This window comes from Delphinapterus leucas, chromosome 1, assembly GCF_059928025.1.
Source record: "Delphinapterus leucas isolate spDelLeu-1000000601 "Yukka" chromosome 1, BTC_Dleu_Yukka2, whole genome shotgun sequence".
Lineage (NCBI taxonomy): Eukaryota > Metazoa > Chordata > Mammalia > Artiodactyla > Monodontidae > Delphinapterus > Delphinapterus leucas.
The window spans coordinates 60,747,734-60,773,448 of record NC_143129.1 but is presented as its reverse complement, the minus strand read 5'-3'; the positions used below and the strand labels follow the sequence as shown (position 1 = coordinate 60,773,448).

General features: G+C 43.6%; 1 protein-coding gene across 3 annotated transcripts in view; it reads left to right on the top strand.

Moving 5' to 3' along the window:
* The window catches only part of TNN (tenascin N), a 55,021-nt gene that overhangs the window by 13,940 nt on the left and 15,366 nt on the right, over nt 1-25,715 (top strand). Inside the window, exons 6-12 of one of the 3 annotated variants that reach the window (XM_089910851.1) lie at nt 4,393-4,656; nt 8,028-8,291; nt 15,874-16,137; nt 19,498-19,761; nt 20,416-20,679; nt 22,400-22,663; nt 23,881-24,144. In XM_089910851.1, the coding sequence (XP_089766977.1) occupies nt 4,393-4,656; nt 8,028-8,291; nt 15,874-16,137; nt 19,498-19,761; nt 20,416-20,679; nt 22,400-22,663; nt 23,881-24,144 (1,848 nt within the window). The remainder of the gene's footprint in view (nt 1-4,392; nt 4,657-8,027; nt 8,292-15,873; nt 16,138-19,497; nt 19,762-20,415; nt 20,680-22,399; nt 22,664-23,880; nt 24,145-25,715) is intronic. The other 2 variants (XM_030762212.2, XM_022556595.2) reach the window with 2 other exon arrangements.

Genomic DNA, 25,715 nt, shown 5'->3' with positions numbered 1-25,715 from the left:
GTTCTCCTCCATTCCTGGGGTTTCTGGGACTGTTGGCGGGGGAAGGAGCTTCAGGGCTGTGTGTCAGAAATCAGGCCTTGTGTCAGAAATCTATACTCTCCTGAATTGGTTCCCATAATCACTGGTGGCAGCTTATCCCTGTTCAGCCAAGTGGGATGGACTGGCCTCAATCCATAGAAAGTGATGGAAAGACAACATTCAGTTTCTTCTTTGAGGGTCATTCTCTCATCTTTCTGATCTCTGCTTTCCTAGATGTTAGAGTATTATAGTGGCTGCCACAGAGCTAAATTGTGTAATCCCCAGAGGTAGCCCCTCATCTCACGTTCATTCCTATGTGCTTTTTATCTCTAAGAAAAGATGTGTTACATAAGCTTACTTTTTGCAAATAACCTACAAAACTCTAATGTGTCTAAAAAACCAACTGCCATTGATTGACCACATACTATGTGCCAGGAGCTTTTCATACGTTACTCTATCAAACCTCATAATAATAACGTAATATTTCCTCCATCCACCCAGCTGGATGTGATGGATCTTGAGAGGGCTGCACACACAGGCAGCCCTGACCCTTCAAAGCCATGGACCTGGGCTGAGGGTCCTGGCAGCCGTGGTGGCACGCACTGATCTGGGGCAGGGAGTGGTGGTGGGAGGCACTTCTGGGACTGTGGGTTGTACAGATGTGGGAGAGGATGAGGGCCAGGGGCTTCAAGAGGCAGGACTCTCTGGGTGTTCCCCATCTTCACTTTTCCAGTCCAAATGTCCCCACTCCCGATTTCGCACCAATTTCCCCCATTGACATATCACCATTGGAGGCTCTCTTCATTACCTCCCTGTCATGTGCAGAATCATGCTATGCACAGAAAGGGGCAATGGGATGAGGTGGGAGTCCTCTCCCCCGCTGTGTACACTTTTTCCTGAGCATCCTCTTAGAGCCTGCTCGAGCCCCCAGAGGCCCAGGACATGGCCCTGTTGGTGTCTGTGTTCTGACTGCACTGCCCTTTCATCCCAAGAGGCCCACTCTACCAAATGGGTATGAGGTATGCCCAGACCCTGTCTCCCAGAGACAACAGTCTGGGACCATTTCCTCTTTCTAGTTGCCACTCCAAGTTCCAATCCACTAGTGCTTCTGGGTTTCAGGTTGCAAGAAATTTTCAGGTCATACTTTATCTATTTTATTTGTAGTTTAGTATTATCGTTCTTAGTAGTAGTCGTAGTTCCATAAGAAGAGGCCGATGGTAGTGCCGCTTAGCCTATAGTGGTATAAGGTGGAAATGTGTAGTCTTTGGTAGATAGGACTGGGTTCAAATCTTGGCTCTACCAGTTAATATGTCCAAAAGTAAACCCTTGTTCCCATTCCTCTCCCTAGCTTCTACTGCAAACCCTGCCCTCCCTCAGATCTCCCCATCTCTGTAAATGGTCACTCCTTTCTGCAAATTGCTAAAGACCCAAACCAACAAGTCATTATAGCCCACATCAAATTCATGAGCAGATTCTGGCAGCTCTGTCTTTGAAATCTCTCCAACCCACTTTCGTCTGCCACAGTTGTCCACGTTCCTGTCATCTCATACATAAACTGTTGTAGCAGCTTCCTAGGTGACCTCCACTCCTGACCTGCAATAGTCTGTACTCTCTGCAGCAGCCAGAGGGGTCCTTTTATAAAACAAGTCAGATCATGTCATTCTCCTGTGAAAACCCCCCAGAAGCTTCTCATCTCATTCAGTGCAAAAGCCAAGTTGTTACAGTGACTTTCAAAGGCATCTATTTGCCTCTTCACCTCATTGGCCTCACCTCCAGCCACTCGACCTCCTCACTTACTCTGTCCAGATGCACTGGCCTCCTGCTCTTCCCCAAATACGTGGAGCAGGGTCTTTGAACTTGCTGCTCCCTCTGCCTGGAATGAGGTTGCCCAGATTGCATGTGGCCCAATGCCTCATTTCATTTCAGTCTTTGTTCAGCTGTTACCTTCTCGCTGACCTTCCTTCTAAAATCACAAATATCTTCTGTTCCTCACTTTCTAATTCCTTTACCTTACCCTATTGGGCTTCCCAATACTATCCCCACTTGTTTATTGTCTGGCTCTTCCAGGAGAATGTAAGCTCCCTGGTAGGGAGTCTTTATTCTCTTCATTGCTTATATTAGTTTCCTAGGGCTGCTATAACCAAGTACCAAAAACTGGGTGGCTTAAAACAGAAATTGAGTGTCTCACGGTTATAGAGGCTAGAAGTCTGAAATCAAGGTGTCAGCAGGGCCACGCTGTCTCTGACAGCTCAATGTGTTCCTTCTTTGTCTCTTCCAGCCTCTGGTGTTCGTTGGCAATCCTTGCGTTCTTTGACTTGTAGATGAAGCGCTGCAGTCACACGGCTGTCTTCTTCCTGCGTGTCTTCATCTTGTCTTTCCTTGTATGTGTCTGTCTCTGTGTCCAAATTTCCCCCTTTTATAAGCACAGCAGTCATATTGGATCAGGGCCACCCTAATGACCTCATTTTAACTTGATTATCTCTAGAAAGACCCTATTTCTAAATGAGGTCACATGTTGATGTACTTCGGTTTAGCACTTAGATATACCTCTGCAAAAGGCGGGGGACACAACTCATAACACTGCTGAGTCCCCAGCTCCAAGTAGGCACTCAGTGATTGTTTAAAGAATGAGTCAGGGACTACCATTTACTATCTGTGTGACCTTGGGCAAATTATCTAATCTCTCTGAGTCTTGCATATAATTAGTGATCTAAAAATGGTAACCGTTATTAATTTCCCCAATTAGTACATGGAGAATCTGATAAATGCCTTATGTTGTTGCTATGAAGTCTGCTAAAGTAACGTATGAAAAGCACCTGGCACTTAATATGTGGTCAGTAAATGGCAGTTGATTTATTAAATAAAATATGCACTGTCTCTGGTGATGGAATGTATTTCATTTCCTTGCACACAAATAAAACATGGCCACTGTGCTTAAGAAAGGTGCATTGTAGCTGATGTTAAAGAATGTAGCTATGTAAAGTTGTAACATCTCTGCTGGAAAACTCTTGGCCAAGAGAACTACAACAGGATGGGGAAGAAGAAAAATGCTTAGGTTTCTGAGAGTAAGAGACTTTTTTGTGTGTCTTTAACCAAAAGGATCCCGATCTATTTGTAAGTAGGGTTCTCAGGGCAAGCATCTTTATTAGTGACCTTGATGGATGCACTCAGATGGTTTGCAAATGATAAGAAGCTGGAAAGGAAAGTGGCCATGTTGGATGAAAGACTAAATTATAAATGGAATCCATAAGATAAAATATAACAAGGATAATTGGTGGATCCAGGACATGTATTATATGCAAAAAATGGGGGAGATGTAGCTTAATGTGAAGGTTCTCAACATCTGAGGTACATCAGAATAACCTGTAGAGTTTTGCATACTTGTTTTTAAAATAGAGATGTCAGGGCGTATTTCAGACATGCTGAAGTAGACCCTCTGGTGGTGGTACTTAGTAGGTGTCCAATGTTGGCAAAGGTTGAGAGCCCCTGGGGTAACTGGGACAAGTATGAAAAACTTAGGGATTTTTCTGAGACTGTGGGATGAGGCTGTGTTATTGGGGGGTAAAGTGTCTGGGACATGGAGGGCATTTTGTTCTGGGTTGGTGCTTCTAGAATATAAAGTCTGCATGAGCAGGGATTTCGGACTATTTTGTTAATTGGTGATTCCTGAGTGCCATTACATGGCCATGGCATGGGATGGATGCTCAGTGAATTGTTGAATGAATGAGCTAAGTTTTGGGAATTTTTCTCTGAAAAGGGAAAGACAAGAGCATGTTTAGATGTAAGTGCCAGGTCTAGAAACTCTAAGTTGGAAGTTGGGAAGTTGATAATATAAATTTATAATATAATATAGTATGATATGATATAATTGTTTTTATAAGTTGGAAGTTGGGAAGTTGATAATATAAGTTTATAATATAATATAATATAATTAATATAATATAATACTTTTTAACTTATAGGTGCATAAATTAGCGAGGTAAAGCTGTTTGATTAAAGGAGAATTAGGAAGGAGAATGAGAATTATTCTTGCATACTTGCTGGATGGTCTCCAGGGAGAGGAATTAGGTGTATTCTATATGCCCACCAAGGGTAGACATACTCGAAGGAGTAATACTTTAAGTGGCCACACTTGGAGGAGTTTTCTCTAATGTGCTCATTGATTATAAAATGGAAGTCCATCAGTAAGACCTTTCTCAGCTTAGGGTTCAAGCAGAGGCCAGTTGTCTACCTGTCACAGATGATGGAGAGGGCCTCTTGCATTGCATAGACTATGGACCCAGGTCACCCAGATGCACTCAATCTTGGAACATTTGTGATCTTGACCAGCCAGATGCCTTCTCTACTTTTTCTTTCTCATATATTTTTATGAAGAGATTGATAGTCCAACCAATTTGGTCACTGATCGAGTGACAGAAGACACAGCGATGGTCTCCTGGAACCCAGTCCAGGCTGTCATTGATAAGTATGTGGTGCGCTACATCTCCACTGACGGGGAGACGAAGGACACAGCTGTGTACAGGGAGCAGAGCAGCACCGTCCTGACAGGCCTGAAGCCAGGAGAGGTGTACAAAGTCTACGTGTGGGCTGAGAGGGGCAACCAGGAGAGCAAGAAGGCCGACACCAAGGCCCTCACAGGTAACAGAAGGATGGGAGTCTTCACTCATTCTTACTGTCTCCCATCTCTAAAGAAACAGGTTTCCTGATGGCAAGGAGAAGATTGATTTTTGAGTCAGGAGGCTGATGCCCACCTAGCATCAACTTTTTCGTTTGCAGGTGTGTGGGTGGGGGGGTTGCAAAGGCAATTTCAAATTTCATAATTATGAATTTTTTCCTTTTTAACCTCAAGCAAAAGAGACCATCCTTTTTATTTGATACAGAAGGTCATACTTATTTGGGTTGGAATTCCATATGCGACTCCCTTGGAGTAGAGGAACACTTTCTAATTTTCATTTTTTGGACATTAAAACTCAAAACATTGGGCTGACAGTGAATTTGAATGCTCATCTCAGTTTGCAGTGACTGTATAGGCATGTTGCATGTAATCTGGAGCTCTCTTTCAGACCATGGAAATGGTTTGCCTCCTGAGTCAACATTTACCAAATGTACCAATTCTGACTTGAAGCTTTCAGAAAGTGTGAGGGCTCCCTTACTTCGTCCAGTTGTTCTGCTCAGCTGGGGCCTGCGGGTGTCCTGAGGCTGCATGGGGGTGTATCCCAGATATTCCTTCTGCTTAAAACCTCCTCTGGCGCTGTCCCTGAGTTCAGAGAAGCCTAATCCTGGAGTCCACTTGAAGTTCCAAACACTTGACAGGAATCATAGAAAACAATTCACTTATTGATTGGCCTTTTTTGTGGACACTTAGTGTAGAGACTCTCAGAGAAGCTGATAATTGGTTAGGAATATGGTTTCAGAAGCTTGACTGTCCAAGTTTTAATCTCAGCTCTACCATTTACTAGCTGAGTGATTTGGGGCAAGTTGCTTTGCCTCTGTTCCTCAGATTCTTGTCTGTAAAATGGGGCATATGAATGTCTACATCACTGGGTTAGTGTGAGGGTTACATGAGTTAATTCATGTAAGGCCTGACATAGAGAGTGCTACATAAATGATAGTCATGCTTATTTCTTAAAATGTGTCTTAGTCTGTTCGGGCTGCTATAGCAAAATACCATAGACTGGGTGGCTTAAATAACAGAAATTTATTTCCAGCAGTTCTGGAGCCTGGAAAGTCCCATGATCTGGGTGCCAGTTGGTTCATTTATTGGTGAGAACTCTCTTCTTGGCTTACAGATGGCCACCTTCTTCCTTACATGGTGGAGAGAGGAAGTTCTGGTCTCCTCTTCTTCTTAGGAAGGCACTAATCCCATCATGGGGGCCCCCATCCTCATGACCTCTTCTAAACCTAATTACCTCCCAAAGGTTCCACCTCCAAATACCATCAAATTGGAGGTTAGGGCTTCAACATATAAACTTTTGTGGGGGGACACAAACATTCAGTGCACAGAAATGTTAATCTGCATTTGGCCTTGAAGCACTTTGTGTTGCATAGCCTCCTGGGGCCAGATGGGCCTTGTCTCCTCCAGGGGAAGGAGAAGTTGACAGTAAGGATGGTGAGACCTAGTTTGTTTAAAGTCGAGGTCAGGAAACCTTCTGTAAAAGGCCAGATAGCAAATATTTTCAGCTTTGGGGACCATAAAGTCTCTGTTGCAACCGCTCAACTCTGCCATTGAAATGAGAAAACAGCCATAGACATTATGGAAATGAACTAGCATGACTGTGTTCCAATAAAACTTGATTTATAAAAATAGGCAGTGGGTCAGATTTGACCCATGAGCTCTAGATTACCAGCTCCTGGTTTATATTACACACGGCCCTCCATTCACTAGGATTTTGAGTGCTATGAAAAGAAAGAGCATGTGGGTCAACCTTTTTAAGACAGTGGAAGTTGGAATGGAGAAGAGGCTTCCCCTTTCTCAGGTGGGCATGGCGCAAGTAAAGCACCCCAGATCATGGGGAGCCACTGGGGTGTGGTATTGCTGGGGGTGTCAGGCACAGAGCTAGGCTCTGGGGGTACAAAGGTAAAAGCACAGTTTGTGCTCATATGGCATTCACAATCCTGTGGGTAGAGGAGACAAGTGAAAAAGACAAAGTGCAGTGAGTTATGTTCCAGAGCAAACAAATAACCCTGGAAGTTTGGGAACCTGAAAAAAAGTGGGGGTTAGAGGGGTCATGTTAGCCTATAGGAATAGGTGACCCCTGAACGGAATCTAGAAGGATGTGCCGCTGTTAGCAGTGGGAGCAGCATATGCAGAGACCTAAAGGTGTGGGAATATGACAGGTTGGTTTTCTGTCATGTCTTAATATGCACTTATGTTAATAATGTCATCTTTAGTGGTGTTTATGGTGGGTAGGTCTGTGAGGGGGTGCAGTAGGGAAAGATGAGGCTGGGGCGTTGAAGCCAGCATAGAATCCCAGGGTAAATTGTTTGTCCTTTCATGTCAGCTGTCTGTGTGTCTTTCATGTCAGGTGTCCTGTGCTCCTTCTAGCAAGGCCTCCCTTGGCTGTGTATCCCACTGAGCTGGCCTGGCCGAGCTGGCAAGTGGTGGTGCACAGGCTTGAAATGCAGCTGCTATCACAGAAAGCTCAGTTTTTCAAGGAGGTGGTTTTTGAAACACGATCATAAGGGCATGCTAATCATTGCACCCAATTCCTTGTTTTTTTGACTTTTTAAGAGTTTATATTTTTGAGGAGAAAGTGATATTTCATACCTCAAGTGACATTAGTAATAATAAAGAGCTCATATTTCAGCACTTACTGTGCAATATCTCATGTACTATTCACCATAACCCAGAAGTAGGTACTGATAGTTCCTTCTTTGTAGCGATGAGGAGAACAAGACTTAAGCTATACAGTTTGTCCAAAGTTAGCAACCAGGAAATAGTGTAGCCCACGTTTCAATCCAGTTTAACTGCCTAGAAACCCAGACAGAAAATCCCTACAAGTAGGATTATTTTTATCAGCCTAGACCTCAAATACCTTCACTTAAAAAGTCTCCCATTTCTCTGGCCTCAGATATAATGTTTTATATGGAAAGAACTGACAGGTCCTACTTCTGGGATATTTTTCTTCCAAAAGAAAATATTAGAGAGGATGCACAGATTTATTGAAATATAATTGCTTTCAGGTACAAGGAACCAGGAACTGAAAGAGTATATTCTGTAAACCCAGGGTAAAGGAGAAATTTGTATATGAAGATGAATTCTTTTTATCCAAAGGCAACTTGTGGAAAAAGTTTATAGAGTTGAGACTGAATATTGGCTTCGTCTGAATGCAAATAGCTCATTCTTGGAAATTTCAGACCACTTGCTTAATTAAACCCTTAAGTTATCCAAACCATTGGCATATAACAGACTCTGAAATTTGTTGAGGTCATCATTTTGGTTGTTTGTGTGCTGGCCTTTCACGAATTACAGAGTTGGCAAATGATACACTCCTTCATCTCTCTTAAAGAAATTGACAGCCCGCAAAACCTGGTGACCGAGGGGGTGACAGAGAACACGGCCACCGTCTCCTGGGACCCAGTGCAGGCCGTGATTGACAGGTACCTGGTGCGCTACACGTCTGCTGACGGAGACTCCGGGGAGGTTCCGGTGGGGAAGGAGAAGAGCAGCACCGTCCTGACTGGCCTGAGGCCGGGCGTGGAGTACACAGTACACGTGTGGGCCCAGAAGGGGGACCAGGAGAGCAGGGAGGCCGACACCAAGGCCCCGACAGGTAATGGAACATGCATCATCACTGTGTCACTGCTAAGCTGATGTCCGTCTAGGTTGGTTTTCCTTCTCTGACCTTGGCTGAAAGGGAGGCTCAAGGATGAACAGGCTGGTATCCTTGCATAGTAAATTGTGTACCCCTTTCTTAAATAGAATGGCTTCTCTTAGAATGCATAGCTTGTTCTGTTTGGTTAAAGACCAAAGCTTGGTCTTTAAACATTGACATTATTGCGCATTGTCATTTGTTCTCTGCCTGTGCACCTGCTTTGTTTTTAATGCCTAAAGGCTTCCCCTTCATATAGAATAAATATAAAGAAAGCACAAGTAACTATCATGCTGAGGGATGGTTGATCCAAAACCAAATTTTCTTCACTCCTCACTGGTTTAAAACCTTTCTGTGAAAGACCTACAATAACAAACCCAAAACAATTAAGAAAATGGTAATAGGAACATACATATCGATAACTACCTTAAATGTAAATGGATTAAATGCAACAACCAAAAGACACAGATGGGCTGAATGGATACAAAAGCAAGATCCGTATATATGCTGTCTACAAGAGACCCACTTCAGACCTAGGGACACATACAGACTGAAAGTGAGGGGATGGAAAAAGATATTCCATGCAAATGGAAATCAAGAGAAAGCTGGAGTAGCAATTCTCATATCAGACAAAATAGACTTTAAAATAAAGACTATTCCAAGAGACAAAGAAGGACACTACATAATGATCAAGGGATCAATCCAAGAAGATGATATAACAATTGTAAATATTTATGCACCCAACATAGGAGCACCTCAATACATAAGGCAAATGCTAACAGCCATAAAAGGGGAAATCGACAGTAACACAATCAGTAGGGGACTTTAACATCCCACTTTCACCAATAAACAGATCATCCAAAATGAAAATAAATAAGGAAACACAAGCTTTAAATGATACATTAAACAAGATGGACTTAATTGACATTTATAGGACACTCCATCCAAAAACAACAGGATACACATTTTTCTCAAGTGCTCATGGAACATTCTCCAGGATAGATCATATCTTGGGTCACAAATCAAGCCTTGGTAAATTTAAGAAAATTGAAATTGTATCAAGTATCTTTTCTGACCACAACGCCATGAGACTAGATATCAATTACAGGAAAAGATCTGTAAAAAATACAAACACATGGAGGCTACACAATACACTACTTAATAACCAAGAGATCACTGAAGAAATCAAAGAGGAAATCAAAAAATACCTAGAAACAAATGACAATGAAAACACGACAACCCAAAACCTATAGGATGCAGCAAAAGCAGTTCTAAGAGGGAAGTTTATAGCAATACAGTCCTACCTCAAGAAAAAAGAAACATCTCAAATAAGCAATCTAACCTTACACCTAAAGCAATTAGAAAAAGAAGAAGAAAAAACCCCAAAGTTAGTAGAAGGGAAGAAATCATAAAGATCAGATTGGAAAAAAAAGAAATGAAGGAAACAGTAGCAAAGATCAATAAAACTAAAAGCTGGTTCTTTGAGAAGATAAACAAAATTGATAAATCATTAGCCAGACTTGTCAAGAAAAAAAAGGGAGAAGACTCAAATCAATAAAATTAGAAATGAAAAAGGAGAAGTAACAACTGACACTGCAGAAATACAAAGGATCATGAGAGCTTACTACAAGCACCTAAGGCTTGCTAAAATGGACAACCTGGAAGAAATGGACAAATTCTTAGAAAAGCACAACCTTCCAAGACTGAACCAGGAAGAAATAGCAAATATAAACAGACCAATCACAAGCACTGAAATTGAGACTGTGATTAAAAATCTTCCAACAAACAAAAACCCAGGACCAAATGGCTTCACAGGTAAATTCTATCAAATATTTAGAGAAGAGCTAACACTTATCCTTCTCAAACTGTTCCAAGATATAGCAGAGGGAGAAACACTCCCAAACTCATTCTATGAGGCCACCACCACCCTGATACCAAAACCAGACAAAGATGCCACAAAGAAAGAAAACTACAGGCCAATGTCACTGATGAACATAGATGCAAAAATCCTCAATAGAATACTAGCAACAGAATCCAACAGCACATTAAAAGGATCATACACCATGATCAAGTGGGGTTTATCCCAGGAATGCAAGGTTTCTTCAATACACGGAAATCAATCAACGTGATAAACCATATTAGCAAATTGAAGGAGAAAAACCATATGATCATCTCAATAGATGCGGAAAAAGCTTTCGACAAAATTCAACACCCATTTATGATAAAAACCCTCCAGAAATTAGGCATAGAGGGAACTTACCTCAACATAATAAAGGTCATATATGACAGACCCATAGCCAACATCATTTCAATGGTGAAAAACTGAAACCATTTCCTCTAAGATCATGAACAAGACAAGGTTGTGCACTCTCACCACTAGTATTCAACATAGTTTTGGAAGTTTTAGCCACAGCAATCATAGAAGAAAAAGAAATAAATGGAATCCAAATCAGAAAAGAAGAAGTAAAGCTGTCACTGTTTGAAGATGACATGATACTATACATAGAGAATCCTAAAGAGGTTACCAGAAAACTACTGGAGCTAATCAATGAGTTTGGTAAAGTAGCAGGATACAAAATTAATGCACAGAAATCTCTTGCAGTCCTATACACATTCATCATTTTTCAATGATGAAAAATCTGAAAGAGAAATTAAGGAAACACTCCCATTTACCATTGCAACAAGAAGAATAAAATACCTAGGAATAAGCCTACCTAAGGAGACAAAAGAGCTGTATGCAGAAAACTGTAAGACACTGATGAAAGAAATTAAAGATGGTACAGACAGATGGAGAGATATGCCATGTTCTTGGATTGGAAGAATAAACATTGTGAAAATGATTATACTACCCAAAGCAGTCTACAGATTCAGTGCAATCCCTATCAAACTACCAATGACATTTTTCACAGAACTAGAACAAAAAATTTCAAAATATATATGGAAACACTAAAGACCCTGAATAGCCAAAGCAATCTTGAGAAAGAAAAACGGAGCTGGAGGAATCAGGCTCCCTGACTTCAGAGTATACTACAAAGCTACAGTAATCAAGACAGTATGGTACTGGCACAAAAACAGAAATATAGATCAATGGAACAGGATAGAAAGCCCAGAGAAAAACCCATGCACATATGGTCACCTTATCTTTGATAAAGGAGGCAAGAATATACAATGGAGAAAAGACAGCCTCTTCAATAAGTGGTGCTGGGTAAACTGGACAGCTACATGGAAAAGAATGAAATTAGAACATTCCCCAACACCATACACAAAAAAAAAACTCAAAATGGGTTAAAGACCTAAATGTAAGGGCAGACACTGTAAAACTCTAGAGGAAAACATAGGCAGAACACTCTATGACATAAATCACAGCAAGATCCTTTTTGACCCACCTCCTAGAGAAATGGAAATAAAAACAAAAACAAATGGGACCTAATGAAACTTAAAAGCTTTTGCACAGCAAAGGACACCATAAGACGAAAAGACAACCCTCAGAATGGAAGAAAATATTTGCAAACGAAGCAATGGACAAAGGATTAATATAAAAAATATACAAGCAGCTCATGCAGCTCAAATCAAAAAAACAAACAACCAAATTAAAAAATGGTCAGAAGACCTAAATAGACATTTCTCCAGAGAAGATATACAGATTGCCAATAAACAGATGAAAAGATGCTGAACATCACTAATCATTAGAGAAATGCAAATTAACACTACAATGAGGTATCATCTCACACTGGTCAGAATGGCCATCATCAAAAATCTATAAACAATAAATGCTGGTGAGGGTGTGGAGAAAAGGGAACCTTCTTGCACAGTTTGTGGGAATGTAAATTGATACAGCCACTATGGAGAACAGTATAGAGGTTCCTTAAAAAACTAAAAATAGAACTACCATATGACCCAGCAATCCCACTACTAGGCATATACCCTGAGAAAACCATGATTCAAAAAGAATCATGTACCATAGTGTTCATTGCAGCTCTTTTTACAGTAGCCAAGACATGGAAGCAACCTAAGTGTCCATTGACAGATGAATGGATAAAGAAGATGTGGCACATATATACAATGGAGTATTACTCAGCCATAAAAAGAAACGAAATTGAGTTATTTGTAGTGAGGTGGATGGATCTAGAGACTGTCATACAGAATGAAGTAAGTCAGAAAGAGAAAAAGAAAAACCATATGCTAACACATATATGGAATCTACAAAAAAAAAAAAAGAAGGCTCTGAAGAACCTTGGGCCAGGACAGGAATAAAGGCACAGATGTAGAGAATGGACTTGAGGACACAGGGAGAGGGAAGGGTAAACTGGGACGAAGTGAGAGAGTAGCATTGACATATATACACTACCAAATGTAAAATAGATAGCTAGTGGGAAGCAGCCGCATAGCACAGGGAGATCAGCTTGGTGCTTTGTGTCCACCTAGAGGGATGGGAAAGGGAGGGTGGGAGGGAGATGCAAGAGGGAGGAGATATGGGGATATATGTATATGTACGGCTGATTCAATTTGTTATACAGCAGAAACTAACACACCATTGTAAAGCAATTATACTCCAATAAAGATGTTAAATAAATAAAGCCTTTCTGTGGTGCTTATTTTTGTTTCTGCTCTTTGGATGAGCGTTTTTTGCAGAAATAATAACGTTTTATTAGCTCAAACTAAGCAAATGTCTAGTCACTTTTAGCATCCAATATGTATCATTTTAGTAATTAAGATGTCTACATCCATGTAATTGTACATACTTTATGTAACTTTAAACCTGCTCCTCTCCATCAGCTTGGGCCATTTGTGGGCTAACTGCCTGCCCTTGAAGGGGGCGTGCTCGGCTTCTCTTGTATTTCCAGTCCATTCGTTAAGCACTGTCCTTCCAGAGTGCTAACTCGAGCTCCTGACCCATTTATGTTTGGTACGTGGGAGGTAAGGGGTGTCGGGAGGAGGAGAGGTGAGGGATCTTGCTTGACAGTAATAGTCACAGCTGGCTCGGGTCTGTCGTGGGGCCTAACAAGGGTTAAAACTAACTTTTCCTTCATGGAACACTTCCTTGTGTTCTTCAGAGACACCTCATCTGTCCTCTTTCACTGTAGTGATTCTGTAGATACATGCATGTCTCCTACTCCCCTCTGCCCATACATCTGGGGGTGCCCTCCAGTGCCCTTCTCTGGTGAGGCGTGAGGTGAGCCCACCTCACCCCTCTGGGTGATCCTCTTGGACTGCTTCTAAAACAGTCCCAGGTGGGCTTTCCTTTCTTCGGCCCACATCTGGTCCATGGGGAACACACATGCATCCTTTGTCCATGCAACCAGATGTATGGGTCTGTTGCGATGCTGCAGCCTCTTGCTGCTCTGCAGCAGCACAACCAGCTATTTTCTCACCTCTCAGATATTTTAGGCACATGTCAGACACCAGCCCACGGTGTTCCCCAAGCTTTGGGCAGGGTTTCTCAACCTTGGCACTGTTGATAATTCTTTGTTGCAGGGGTCTGTCTTGTGCATTGTAGGATGTTTAGCTGCATCCCTGACCTCTACCCATTTGATGCCATGAGCCTCCCCATTCCACACTGAACTGAGAGAAGCAAAAATATCTTCAGACATTGCTGATCACCCCTGGTTGAGAACTTTTGCTCTGGAGTATATATAAACAGCTCTGTAAGGGATCCCATTGCAACTGCTTATTCGAGGCTTGGCTCTCACCCATGGGACTCACGGTATAACTCTCTCCAAAGAAATCCACTCTTTTAAGTCCCACCTGTTTGTACTCTCCAGCCTCTTTCGTAATCTGGAGCTGGTTGGTCAATCAAAGGCCACAAAACTGTTGGTCCTGCCTTGTCTGTGGGCCTTCGGGTTGGAAAGTAAATACCAATTTTCTTGGGGGTCACAGTCTAAACCAAGATAAGAATAGTCCCACTTGAACATACTGTTGCATATATGTGATAGGACCTTAGGGTAACGGCTTTTGCAGTGAACTATAGGCATACCTCAGAGATGTCGTGAGTTCGCTTCCAGACGAACACAATAAAGTGAACATCACAGTACAGAAAGTCACATGAATTTTTTGTTTCCCAGTACATATAAAAGTTGCATTTACATTGCACTGTATCTATAAAGTGTGCCATAGTGTTATGTCTAAAAAAGCTTAATTTAAAAATATTTTATTGCTAAAAAATATTAATCATCATGTAAGCCTTCAGCAAATTGTAGTAACATCAAAGATCACTGGTCACAGATTACCATAACAAATAAAATAATAACGAAAAAGTTTGAAATATTATGGGAATTACCAAAATGTGACACAGAGACACAAAGTGAGCAAATGCTATTGGCACATGCAGAATGGTGCCAGCAGACTTGCTGGATACAGGGTTGCCACAAACTCTCAATTTGTAAAAAGTGCAATAGCTTTGATGCATAATAAAGAGAAGCACAGTAAAATGAGGTATGCCCGTATGTGGAACAAAGAAACGCTATTATTTTCTTGGTGAATACATATGCAAACACCTTCCCTGTGTGTAGTATGGAGGAACATAATCCTGTACATTCATAAAATATCAACAAACTGATATCATTTAAAATAGCTTATGGTCATTGGGCATCCACTCTGCCAGGAGCTGTCGTAAGGGGCATGTTATTAACTCACATAATACCCATCTCTACAGGGTATACACTAATATTATTTCCGCCTGCTTTTTTTTCCTATAAGCACTGTGATACTTCAATATTTTCAAGGCCCCTTTCTTCTTATTTATTTGTTTATTTATTTATCTTTGGCTGCATTGGGCCTTCATTGCTGTGCACGGGCTTTCTCTAGTTGCGGCGAGCGGGGGCTACTCTTCGTTGCGGTGCGCAGGCTTCTCATTGCGGTGGCTTCTCTTGTAGCAGAGCACGGGCTGTAGGCACGCAGGCTTCAGTAGTTGTGGCATGCGGGCTCAGTAGTTGTGGCGCCCAGGCTTACTTGCTCCACAGCATGTGGGATCTTCCCGGACCAGGGCTCGAACCCGTGTTCCCTGCATTGGCAGGTGGATTCTTAACCACTGCACCACCAGGGAAGCCCTCAAGGCCCCTTTCTACATGACATTTTTTGTCTTGGTTTTCAGAGCTACTCAGAGAGATATGTACAATAACTATTAACAACTCAATGTTATGAATGCGGAGAAGTGAAGTGCCTTGCCCAAGTTCACAAAACAAGTTAGTAATTTATGAAATGAGATGCATGCATGGAACATTAGTTCTTGAAGGAACCCTGGAGTCCATCCAACCTGAAGTCCAGATTTACAGATCAAGAAACTGAAGCCCAGCCAGGGGCAGCAGAGTTGTCCAGGGCCACAGCTCTTCTGACTCTGGTCCTACTGTTCATTCTGCTGTCCTGTTCTGCTGCCTTGAAAACCCACAAGTCCAGATGTAGAAAGAGGTCTACACCCATGAAACAACTGAAAACTGACATGTGAGATAGGAAGATTCTAAGAAGAGGAAGCTGCCCCAGCCCAAACAGCATGGCCACAAGATCTCACTCTAGTAATAGTGTTTATTGATCCCCATTTTCCTTTCAGACATTGACAGCCCCAAAAACCTAGTGACCGACCAGGTGACAGAGAACACGGTCACCGTCTCCTGGGACCCGGTGCAGGCCGTGATTGACAGGTACCTGGTGCACTACACCTCTGCTGACGGAGACTCCGGGGAGGTCCTGGTGGGGAAGGAGCAGAGCAGCGCCGTCCTGACGGGCCTGAGGCCAGGCGTGGAGTACACAGTGCACGTGTGGGCCCAGAAGGGGGACCAGGAGAGCAGGAAGGCCGACACCACGGCCCCGACAGGTAACAGGAGCGAAGAGAAAAGCAAACTAGGGTGTTTACTGTGGGCTGATCTACTACTGTTGAATTATGGCACTGCTGCTTTTGTGGCCCATGACCTCAAGGACTGTAGACTATTTTAGGAGAGTTTGCTGTAAAAAAAACTCTGTTCACCTAAAGAAAGAACAAAGCACAGTAATGGGCTCAGTACTGAGCAGTTCCATGAATGTCTTAAAACTGTTTTCCAAAGCCTGTGTTTTTAATCAGTTATAGGAAATCATAGGGAATTAGGTAAAGCCAATATAAAATTCTTAAAAACACTGGGTTAAAGTACTTTTTTGTGGCAAGGTATTTTATTTTTTACTTAATATATGGTGCTTAGTTTAAAGGAACAAGTGTTACCCTTGGCAGCTGGAGCTCTGTGTTCATTTCAACATATAGCTAAATTTTTGTGTGTGTGTGTGGTACACGGGCCTCTCACTGTTGTGGCCTCTCCTGTCGTGGAGCACAGGCTCCGGACGCACAGGCTGAGAGGCCATGGCTCACTGTCCCAGCCGCTCCGCGGCATGTGGTATCTTCCCGGACCGGGGCACAAGCCCATGTCCCCTGCATCGGCAGGCGGACTCTCAACCACTGTGCCACCAGGGAAGCCCCATGTAGCTAAATTTTAATGAATATTTATAAGTGCCAGGCCTCGGCTACAGCAGTGAACAAAATAATACGTTTCCTACTCTCTTGAAGTCCAGTGGGAAAGACAATCAACCAGCAAACACATTTATAAGTATAAATTATAATAAGCTCTATGAACAAGATAAACATGGTGTAGGTGTAGAGAATAACAGGGCAAGGATGGAATGGGGAAGCAATAGTTAAGATACACATTGACAAAAACACCCAAATAACCGTGGCTTAAATAAGAAAGAAGTTTATTTCTCTCTTGTGGAATGGTCAGAGTGTAGGGGACCAAGGCTGATAGGGTAGCTCCATGGTACAGGAGACCTATGCTCCTTCCGTATTGTTGCTCAGCCATTCCTAGGGAGTTGCCTGCATCTACATGGTCATCACCTATCCTCACTCCAACCAGTGGAAAGGGGTAATGGAAAGGGAAGAGCATGACCGCACTGCACACATCACTTCTCACATTCCACCGGCCAGATCCAAGACACAGTGCCAGACCTCAGTACAAGGGGCGCTGGGAAATGAAGTCTTTAGCTGGAGGGCCGTGTGCCCAGCTTACAATTCTGTTCTACTATCCCACCCAAAACAGTGGCCACTAGCTACATGTGGCTCTTTAAATTTTTTTTTGCGGTACGCGGGCCTCTAACTGTTGTGGCCTCTCCCGTTGCGGAGCACAGGCTCCGGACACGCAGGCTCAGCGGTCATGGCCCACGGGCCCAGCCGCTCTGCGGCATGTGGGATCTTCCCGGACCAGGGCAAAAACCCGTGTCCCCTGCATCGGCAGGTGGACTCTCAACCACTGCGCCACCAGGGAAGCCCTAAATTTTAATTAATTAACAAAAATTTAAAAATTATTCCCTCAGTGATACTAGCCACATTTCCAATAGTCAGTAGCCACATGTGACTAATTGCTACTGTATTGGGCAGTGCAGATTATGGACTATTCCCATCGTTGCAGAGAGATCTGTTGGGCAGTGTGCTTGCAGAGGAAGGGGAGAATGTGTATTGGGGAAAACTAGCCATTTTGGGAAGAATATGTGTGATGGCCCTGAGCTGGAACAGCATGAGATGGTTGAAGAACTGAAAGGAGGCTGGTGTTGCTGGAGCATTGAGGATGGGAGAGAGAGTGGCATGAGACGATGGGGGAAGGAAGAAGGGTCAGATCATACAAGACCACATGGTGCTTCAAAGAGGGAGCGTGCTACACTTATTAGAAGAAGAGTGGCATGATGCGATATTCATTGTTAAACAGTTATTCACGCCAGAGGAGAATAAATGGAAGAGATGATAAGGGTAGAAGGGGGAAGTTTAATAAAGTCGGGGGAGAGGTGGTGATGACTTGGACAAGTGTGATGGCAGTAGGGATGAGAAAAGGGGATATCTGGGCACATATTTGGGAGGCATAAATGACAGTATTTGTTGATGGATGAGGTGTGGGACAGGAAGAAAGTGAAGGACCAAGTATGACCTATGTTTCTGACTTGAGTAACATGGATGATTGGGGCATCATTTTCTGAGCGATAAATAGGTTTGAGGAGGAATGTTAAGACGTTTAGACATTTGAGCTTGAGATACTCATGAGATTCCTTGGTTAATTGAGCGACTTATTTATTGATTCCACAAATATTTATTGAGTGTCTAATACATGCTAGGCAATGTGGTGGATATGCTGTTGTAGATACAAGTCAAGGGCTCAGAGTTGATACATACTGGGCAGCTGTGAGCATCTGGCTGGGATTGAAAGCTGTGGACATGGGTGAGATCACCTGTAGGGAGAGAGGAAGAGAGGAAACCTTGGGCACCCCGACATTTTCAGGCTGCTGATGAAGGAGACTGAAGAGGAGGAGTTAGGGGTTAGGAGAAACCCAGGGGAGTGTGTAGTCACGAAAGCCAAGAGCCGAGAGTGTTTCAAGGCAGAGGGAGTGGCTCAGCTCTGACAAATGCTGCTCAAAGGTCGAGCAACGCGAGGATGGCAAGTGTCCATAGGATTTGGCAACATGGAGTTGTTGGTGACCTAGACTAGCAGTTGTAGTGCTGTGCTGTAGAAAATGCCAAGTGTCATTGAGCTGAGGAGTGAATGGGAGGAGAGGAGTGAAACTGAGATATGCAGACGGTTCTCCTGAGAAGCCTGTTAGTTGAGCAGGGGGATGAGAGATCTAGAGCTTGTCTGTCTGGGAATAATGGTAGAGGAGGAGAGATTGATGCTGCAGGTAAGAGGGTAGGTGAAAGGGAACAAAGTCCTTGAGAAGGTGGGAGGGCTCAAAATTCAGAGGAAACTGGTCTAGGTTTTAACACAAGAAAACAGTTGGATCTCGGAGTCTTTTCATTTCGCTGGGTCTCCCTTCTCCTCCCCTTTCATACAAGAGAAGAAGCTTGAAAGATGTAACTTCTCAGCTCTCAAATTCTGTGAAACAAAATAGCTAGATACCATGGAGATAACAAAAGAGGTTGTTTCAGTCGCCATTTGGGTGGCTTATCTTGTTGCTCAGGAGATTTTTATTTTCGTGGGAACTAGAAGGACAGAAAACTTCCATGTTGATAAATTTGGAGAAGATCTAATTCCTTCCTGTTTTAATATCCAGTGGCTTGTTTCCCTGGAAAATGTTTTCAATGGAATTGTATTGCTAATAAAGATAAAGTGAATGACGATGAGGAGTTGGGATGTCCCCGCTTGGCTCTAAAATTCAGCCTTTCCTTTTTAAAAAGAAATCGACAGCCCCCAAAACCTGGTGACTGACCAGGTGACAGAGAACACGGCCACCATCTCCTGGGACCCGGTGCAGGCCGTGATTGACAGGTATCTGGTGTGCTACACCTCTGCTGACGGAGACTCCGGGGAGGTTCCGGTGGGGAAGGAGCAGAGCAGCGCCGTCCTGATGGGCCTGAGGCCGGGCGTGGAGTACATGGTGCACGTGTGGGCCCAGAAGGGGGACCGGGAGAGCAGGAAGGCCGACACCACGGCCCCGACAGGTAATAAGAAAAAGATGGTCAATTAAAATTGAATTTTGAGGGTGTGAATTTGGGTGTACACGGTACCAAAAGATGCGGCTTGAGTTGAGAGACTTTGCAAAGAGAATCTTAAAGATCAAAAAAGAAGGTGAGTTCTAGTGGTGATCTCAAGTGCTGCGCTTCCCTGACATTGACAGCTGCCAATGGAACCACTCAATCAAGCAGAAGACAGAAGTAAAGTTGTGCAGTGGCCGTGTTTTTAGCAGACCCAGCAAAGACACTGATAGGCTCTGGTCATTGCAACGCTCGTGATAATACTTTCAGAGTGATTGCTTGGGAAGTAGCCCCTGATAAAGTGATAAATTAGATACCCTGAAGTCATGGCAGATGTCTAATTGATTGCTTTGATGTGCCATAATGTTGCTAAGAAGACATTGTTCCTCCCACATTTTAGGGAGCTGAAAGCCAGGGAAGCATGTCAAGTTTGTAATGAGCAGTCCTTTGAGATGGAGAACCAGGGGTTACTTTCTTCCTCGACTCCCACCAGGCCCTCTGGATGGGAATACCATTGCCTTGTGCCAGTAGGGCTCTAGGAGATAAAAATCGTAGTGATGGGGTGGTGGGTATCTCTTACATGGCTTCAAAGCTTAGGTTTTCCCAAACATTTTCTTAAAGAAATTGACAGCCCCCAAAACCTGGTGACCGACCAGGTGACAGAGAACACGGCCACCATCTCCTGGGACCCGGTGCAGGCCGTCATCGACAGGTACCTGGTGTGCTACACCTCTGCTGACGGAGACTCCGGGGAGGTTCCAGTGGGGAAGGAGCAGAGCAGCGCCGTTCTGACGGGCCTGAGGCCGGGCGTGGAGTACACGGTGCACGTGTGGGCCCAGAAGGGGGACCGGGAGAGCAGGAAGGCCGACACCAAGGCTCCAACAGGTAATGGAGCATTGTTCTTTGAAAATGTAAGCCCTGTCATACTGTCTATGGCACGTCCAGTTTTGTTTTTCTGTTCTAAAACTGGCAGAATTGATGATTTCTGGAAGAGCAGGATGGTAGACTCCTGTCAAACCACACACCAACCCTCACTCTGTTTTTACACATTATATCATAATGAAGAGCTCATACTTGGCCTCACACTTTGATCTTGTGAAGGTAAATGGTGATTGGTGTTATCCACCGACTGTTCCTCCAATTGTATATTTCCTTTGTGATCAATCATTAAATATTTCTTCTTGAAAGGGAAGAAATAAAAAGAAACCACATGTTAGGATCTGTGAGCTAAGTACTTTAGGAAAATGGCTTTTGCTGTAATCTCTTTGGAACAGGGAAGAGTTATTGCTGTCTTAGTGGATAAATTCTCTTTGAGTACTGTGTGCTCTGTTCTCAGGATCCTAAGCTTGCATTTTTATACAGTAATGGTTCATACTTTGTAAAGTTCTTTCATCTCTGTTTCCTCATTTTTTAAGAACAGACTTATTGAGTTGTAATTTACACACTATGAAATCTACCCTCTTAAAGTGTGTAATTTAGTGCGTGCAGAGTGGTGCAACCATAGCCACTGTCTAATTCAGAATATTTTCATCACCCCAGAAGCTAACCCCATACCATTAGCAGTCTTCCCATCCCTACTTCCCCCAGCCTTAGGAAACTACTACTGTCTATCTCTAGAGATTTCCTTATTCTGGACATTTCATATAAATAGATTCATATAATATGTGGCCTTTTGTGACTGGCTTCATCACTAAGCATAATATTTTCAAGGTTCATCCATGTTGTAGCTTGTGTCAATATTTCACTTTATTGCTGAATAATATTCCATTATATGGATATAATACATTTTGTTTATCCATTTGTCAGTTTATGAGCATTTGGGTTGTTTCCACTTTTTGGCTATTATAAATAATGACGCTACGAGTTTTTGTGTACAAATTTTTGTATGGCCATATGTTTTCAATTCTTCTGGCTATATACTTTGGAGTGGAATCCTGGGCCATATGGTAATTCTATGTTTAACTTTTTGAGGAGCTGCCAAATTGTTTCCAGAGCGGTGGCACTATTTTACATTCCTACCAGCAAGGAATGAGAATTATATTCCTCATTTAGTTGGTACTCAGAGGACTTTGTTGAGACGGGTAGAGCAAGAATCAATATGCCCATTTTACAGTTGAGAAACCTCAGGTACAGAGAAGTGAATGATTTCTACAGTTCACAAAGTTAGCTGATGATTCATGGAGTCAGATTTGTGGAATATTCATGGAATATTATGGTACCTTAAAATCTGTTTGGCAAGGCCCACATTTTACAAATGAGGAGTGGAGACCCAGCCAGAGGCAGCAGAGTTGTCCAGGGCCACCGCCGGCTGATGGCAGAGCTGGGCCTAGTTCCCTGGCTCCAGCCCAAGGCTCCACCTGCTCCTCCACTCTGCCTCTCAGGCTGGGACTGGATTGTAGCTCCTGTGACTCTGACCTAGTGCTCCTTCTGCTGTCCTGTGCTGCCTCCTTGAGGATCCAAGAGTCCAGCTGTGGTGAGATCTACGTCCATGAAACAACTGAAAATCCACAAAGGAGATGGGAAAACCATTAGAACGGAGGCTACCTCACCCAAGAAACATCGTCTCACTCTTTGGTGCTTATTAATAGTGCACTTTTCCTTTCAGACATTGACAGCCCCCAAAACCTGGTGACCGACCGGGTGACAGAGAACACGGCCACCATCTCCTGGGACCCGGTGCAGGCCGTCATCGACAGGTACCTGGTGCGCTACACCTCTGCTGAAGGAGACTCCGGGGAGGTTCTGGTGGGGAAGGAACAGAGCAGCGCCGTCCTGACAGGCCTGAGGCCGGGCGTGGAGTACACGGTGCACGTGTGGGCCCAGAAGGGGGACCGGGAGAGCAGGAAGGCCGACACCACGGCCCCGACAGGTAACGGAGCATCTTTCTTCGGGAACGTAAGCCCTGTCCTGTTTAGCCTACGGCTGGTCATGTTTTGTTTTCCTGAACGCACACTGGCAGAGTTGATGATTTATTGAAGAGCATGATGGTGTTCCTTCATAATAGACTACAAGCCATCTCTTATTTCCCTTTAACTTTACAAGTCAGGTCCACCTGGCAGTCTCCAAGCTACAAGTCTGCTATGACTGCATGGTATGTCCAGCCACTGTTCCTCTGAGTGTGTGAATCTTTTGTTCAGCATTGAGGGTCTCCTATTGAGTTTGTGATCGGAAACAGGAAATGAATTGAAATGTCATTAATATTAATCATAACATGTTCAAAATTCAACTTCAAAAAAGTAGACTTTCTATCCACCAGAGTGAGTAGTTGTATGTGGTTTACTTTACTGTAAATGAATCATATGATAATTCTAGTTTGGAGGATAAGAGTAATTTCTATGTTATGCTCTTTTTCTTAATCGAAGTATAGTTGATTTACAATATTGTGTTTTTTTCAGGTATAATTTCTAGGTTATATTCTCATTTTATTGTGAAAGAGATGTATGATTATATTTCTATACCATGATTTAGCCAGCAAACCATCATTACAAGTGAATCTATATATGCTAAAGGATATTAAAACTCGATTTTAATTTTGCTGATTTGTTTAACAACACATACTGAGCATTTTCCATGAGCCCTTTTCCTTACTAGGCAGTGGGAACCCCGCGGGAGTAGAATACAGCCCTCTTCCTCTGGGAGCTTACATTTGCACCTGGCTAGTAGAACCTTCTTGTATGAAATGGGAGGTCTTCGTTGACATGATGCTAGAAACAAAATTATCAATATTAGCTGCTTGTGAGCAGAGACCATGTCTTCTTGAACTGGACCCTGCACCCTGCCTGGTCCCATGCCTTACATCTAGTGGGTGTTTTGACATATGCTTATAAAATGAAAAAAGAAATTTGTTTTGCTAAACTCTTGGTAGAGGTAATAGTATAGATGCTTAGACTTTGGTCTACTGTGCCTTCTCTTTGAGGAGTCAGAGTCTTCCTGGGGAGAGAAGACATATGTCCGTGATGCAGTTAGAGCATGCAAGATGGAAAAACCACAAAACATGAAAGGGTGTCACCCCAAGAAAAATGGCTGTGAGCTTCCGCACTCTGTGGCCTATAAATAGTGCATATTGATCAGCATTTTTCCTTTCAGACATTGACAGCCCCAAAAACCTGGTGACCGACCAGGTGACAGAGAACACGGCCACCGTCTCCTGGGACCCGGTGCAGGCCGTGATTGACAGGTACCTGGTGCGCTACACCTCTGCTGAAGGAGACTCCGGGGAGGTTCCGGTGGGGAAGAAGCAGAGCAGCGCCGTCCTGACGGGCCTGAGGCCGGGCGTGGAGTACATGGTGCACGTGTGGGCCCAGAAGGGGGACCGGGAGAGCAGGAAGGCCGACACCACAGCCCCGACAGGTACTGTCAGGGACGACGGGGGGCATCAAACTCTTCACTCCTATCAGGAAACAGTCTTCCTCCACATCGGCTGGGGAGCGGAGCAGGGAACACAGTGTTTCACCTGTGGGCATTCTTCAACGTGCTTCCCTTTTCACCTTTTTAAGGTAATGTATGTTGACAGGACAGTTCAGATGAAGATGAAAGAGTGTAGAGGAAGTGGTGTGAAAGTAAGACTGTGTGACTCTTCAAGATGGCTGCGCAAAAGGTAGCCTCCCTTCCTACCCCGCCTCACCCAGCCAAGCTCCCAGGCTCTCTGCCCTGGCTATGAGAACCTGGCTGGGCCTCAGTTTAGGGAGGAGGGAGGCAAGGAGCCTCTTCTGCTTCCATCTCCAGACTGGGGGCAGTGGTGGAGCATCTTCATCCCCTTACTACAGTTGGCGACCAATGGGGCCTGGACTGCTTGTCTTTTCTGTGCGTGATGAGGCCCCTGGTGTCGCCGAGCATCACCACGATCAGGCCTCAGAGGGACCTGACGGGATCACTGAGCCCACCCTGACATCCGTGGGCCTCTTTAGACAGTCTGGGCAAGGCCTGGGCCGTCCCCTGTGTGGCCGAGTACGCCATGCGTGGGTTTTTAATCAAAAAAGTAATACATGCTGATAGTAAAATTTTTCAAACTAAACAAAGATATGTAGAAAGAAAACCTCTTGTCCACATCCCAGTGCTGACACCCAGTGCCGCTCTCCCGAGGCAACCAGCACCTTCCTCCTTCCTTCTCCCCTCCCCTTCCCTCCCTTCCTCCTTCCCCTCTCTCTCTGTCTTCCTGTCTCTTCTTCTTTCCTTTATTCCTTCTTTCCACTCTTCCTTCTTCATCTTCTCTTTGCTTCACTTTCCCCATTTTTAAAGACAAAAATATTTCCTCTTTCTACTTTGCAGAAATGTGGAAATAACTAAGACGACATCTGAAGTTCATAACCCAGGGATGGGTGGGCAGTCAAAGAGGTGGCAGAAGCCAACTTGAGATATTTAAATAGTTAAGGTTTTGCTTTGATTTTGAAAGCAGGAAATTCAGTTTTTCCGTGTGATGGATGGAAGAAAATCCATACCAGATGTTATGTTTTAGAAAGTCACACTAAGCTGATGTTACAGAAGCTCAAAATTTGTCAAAATATCCTAATTCAAAGCGATAGCTGCCTGATTTCTATTAAAATACTGCAATTCAGTTCTCAGCTGAAATGCTACTGGGTAGAAAATAGCTTGGAGACATCTTTTTTGGAAACTTCTAAATTAAAATCACCTCCTATGATAATGATTTTTCAAAATGGAAATTTCCATTCATATCTTGTTTGGTTAAAAGAATCTGACCAATTATTGTGGTGTTGACTAGAATTTTTGCTGAGATTTAGTTTTCCTGGTCTACAGTGCACACACACGCCCACACTTTCCCTCTGGTGTTTGAGTGGGAAAGTGCATAGGAGCCAGAAGAAATCTCTGGTTTTCCTACATCTCTACTACCCTTTCTTCCTTTCTCTCCTCCTTTATACAAGCACCTCCCCCGCTTCCCCATTCTGTACGGGGTATGCATCTTA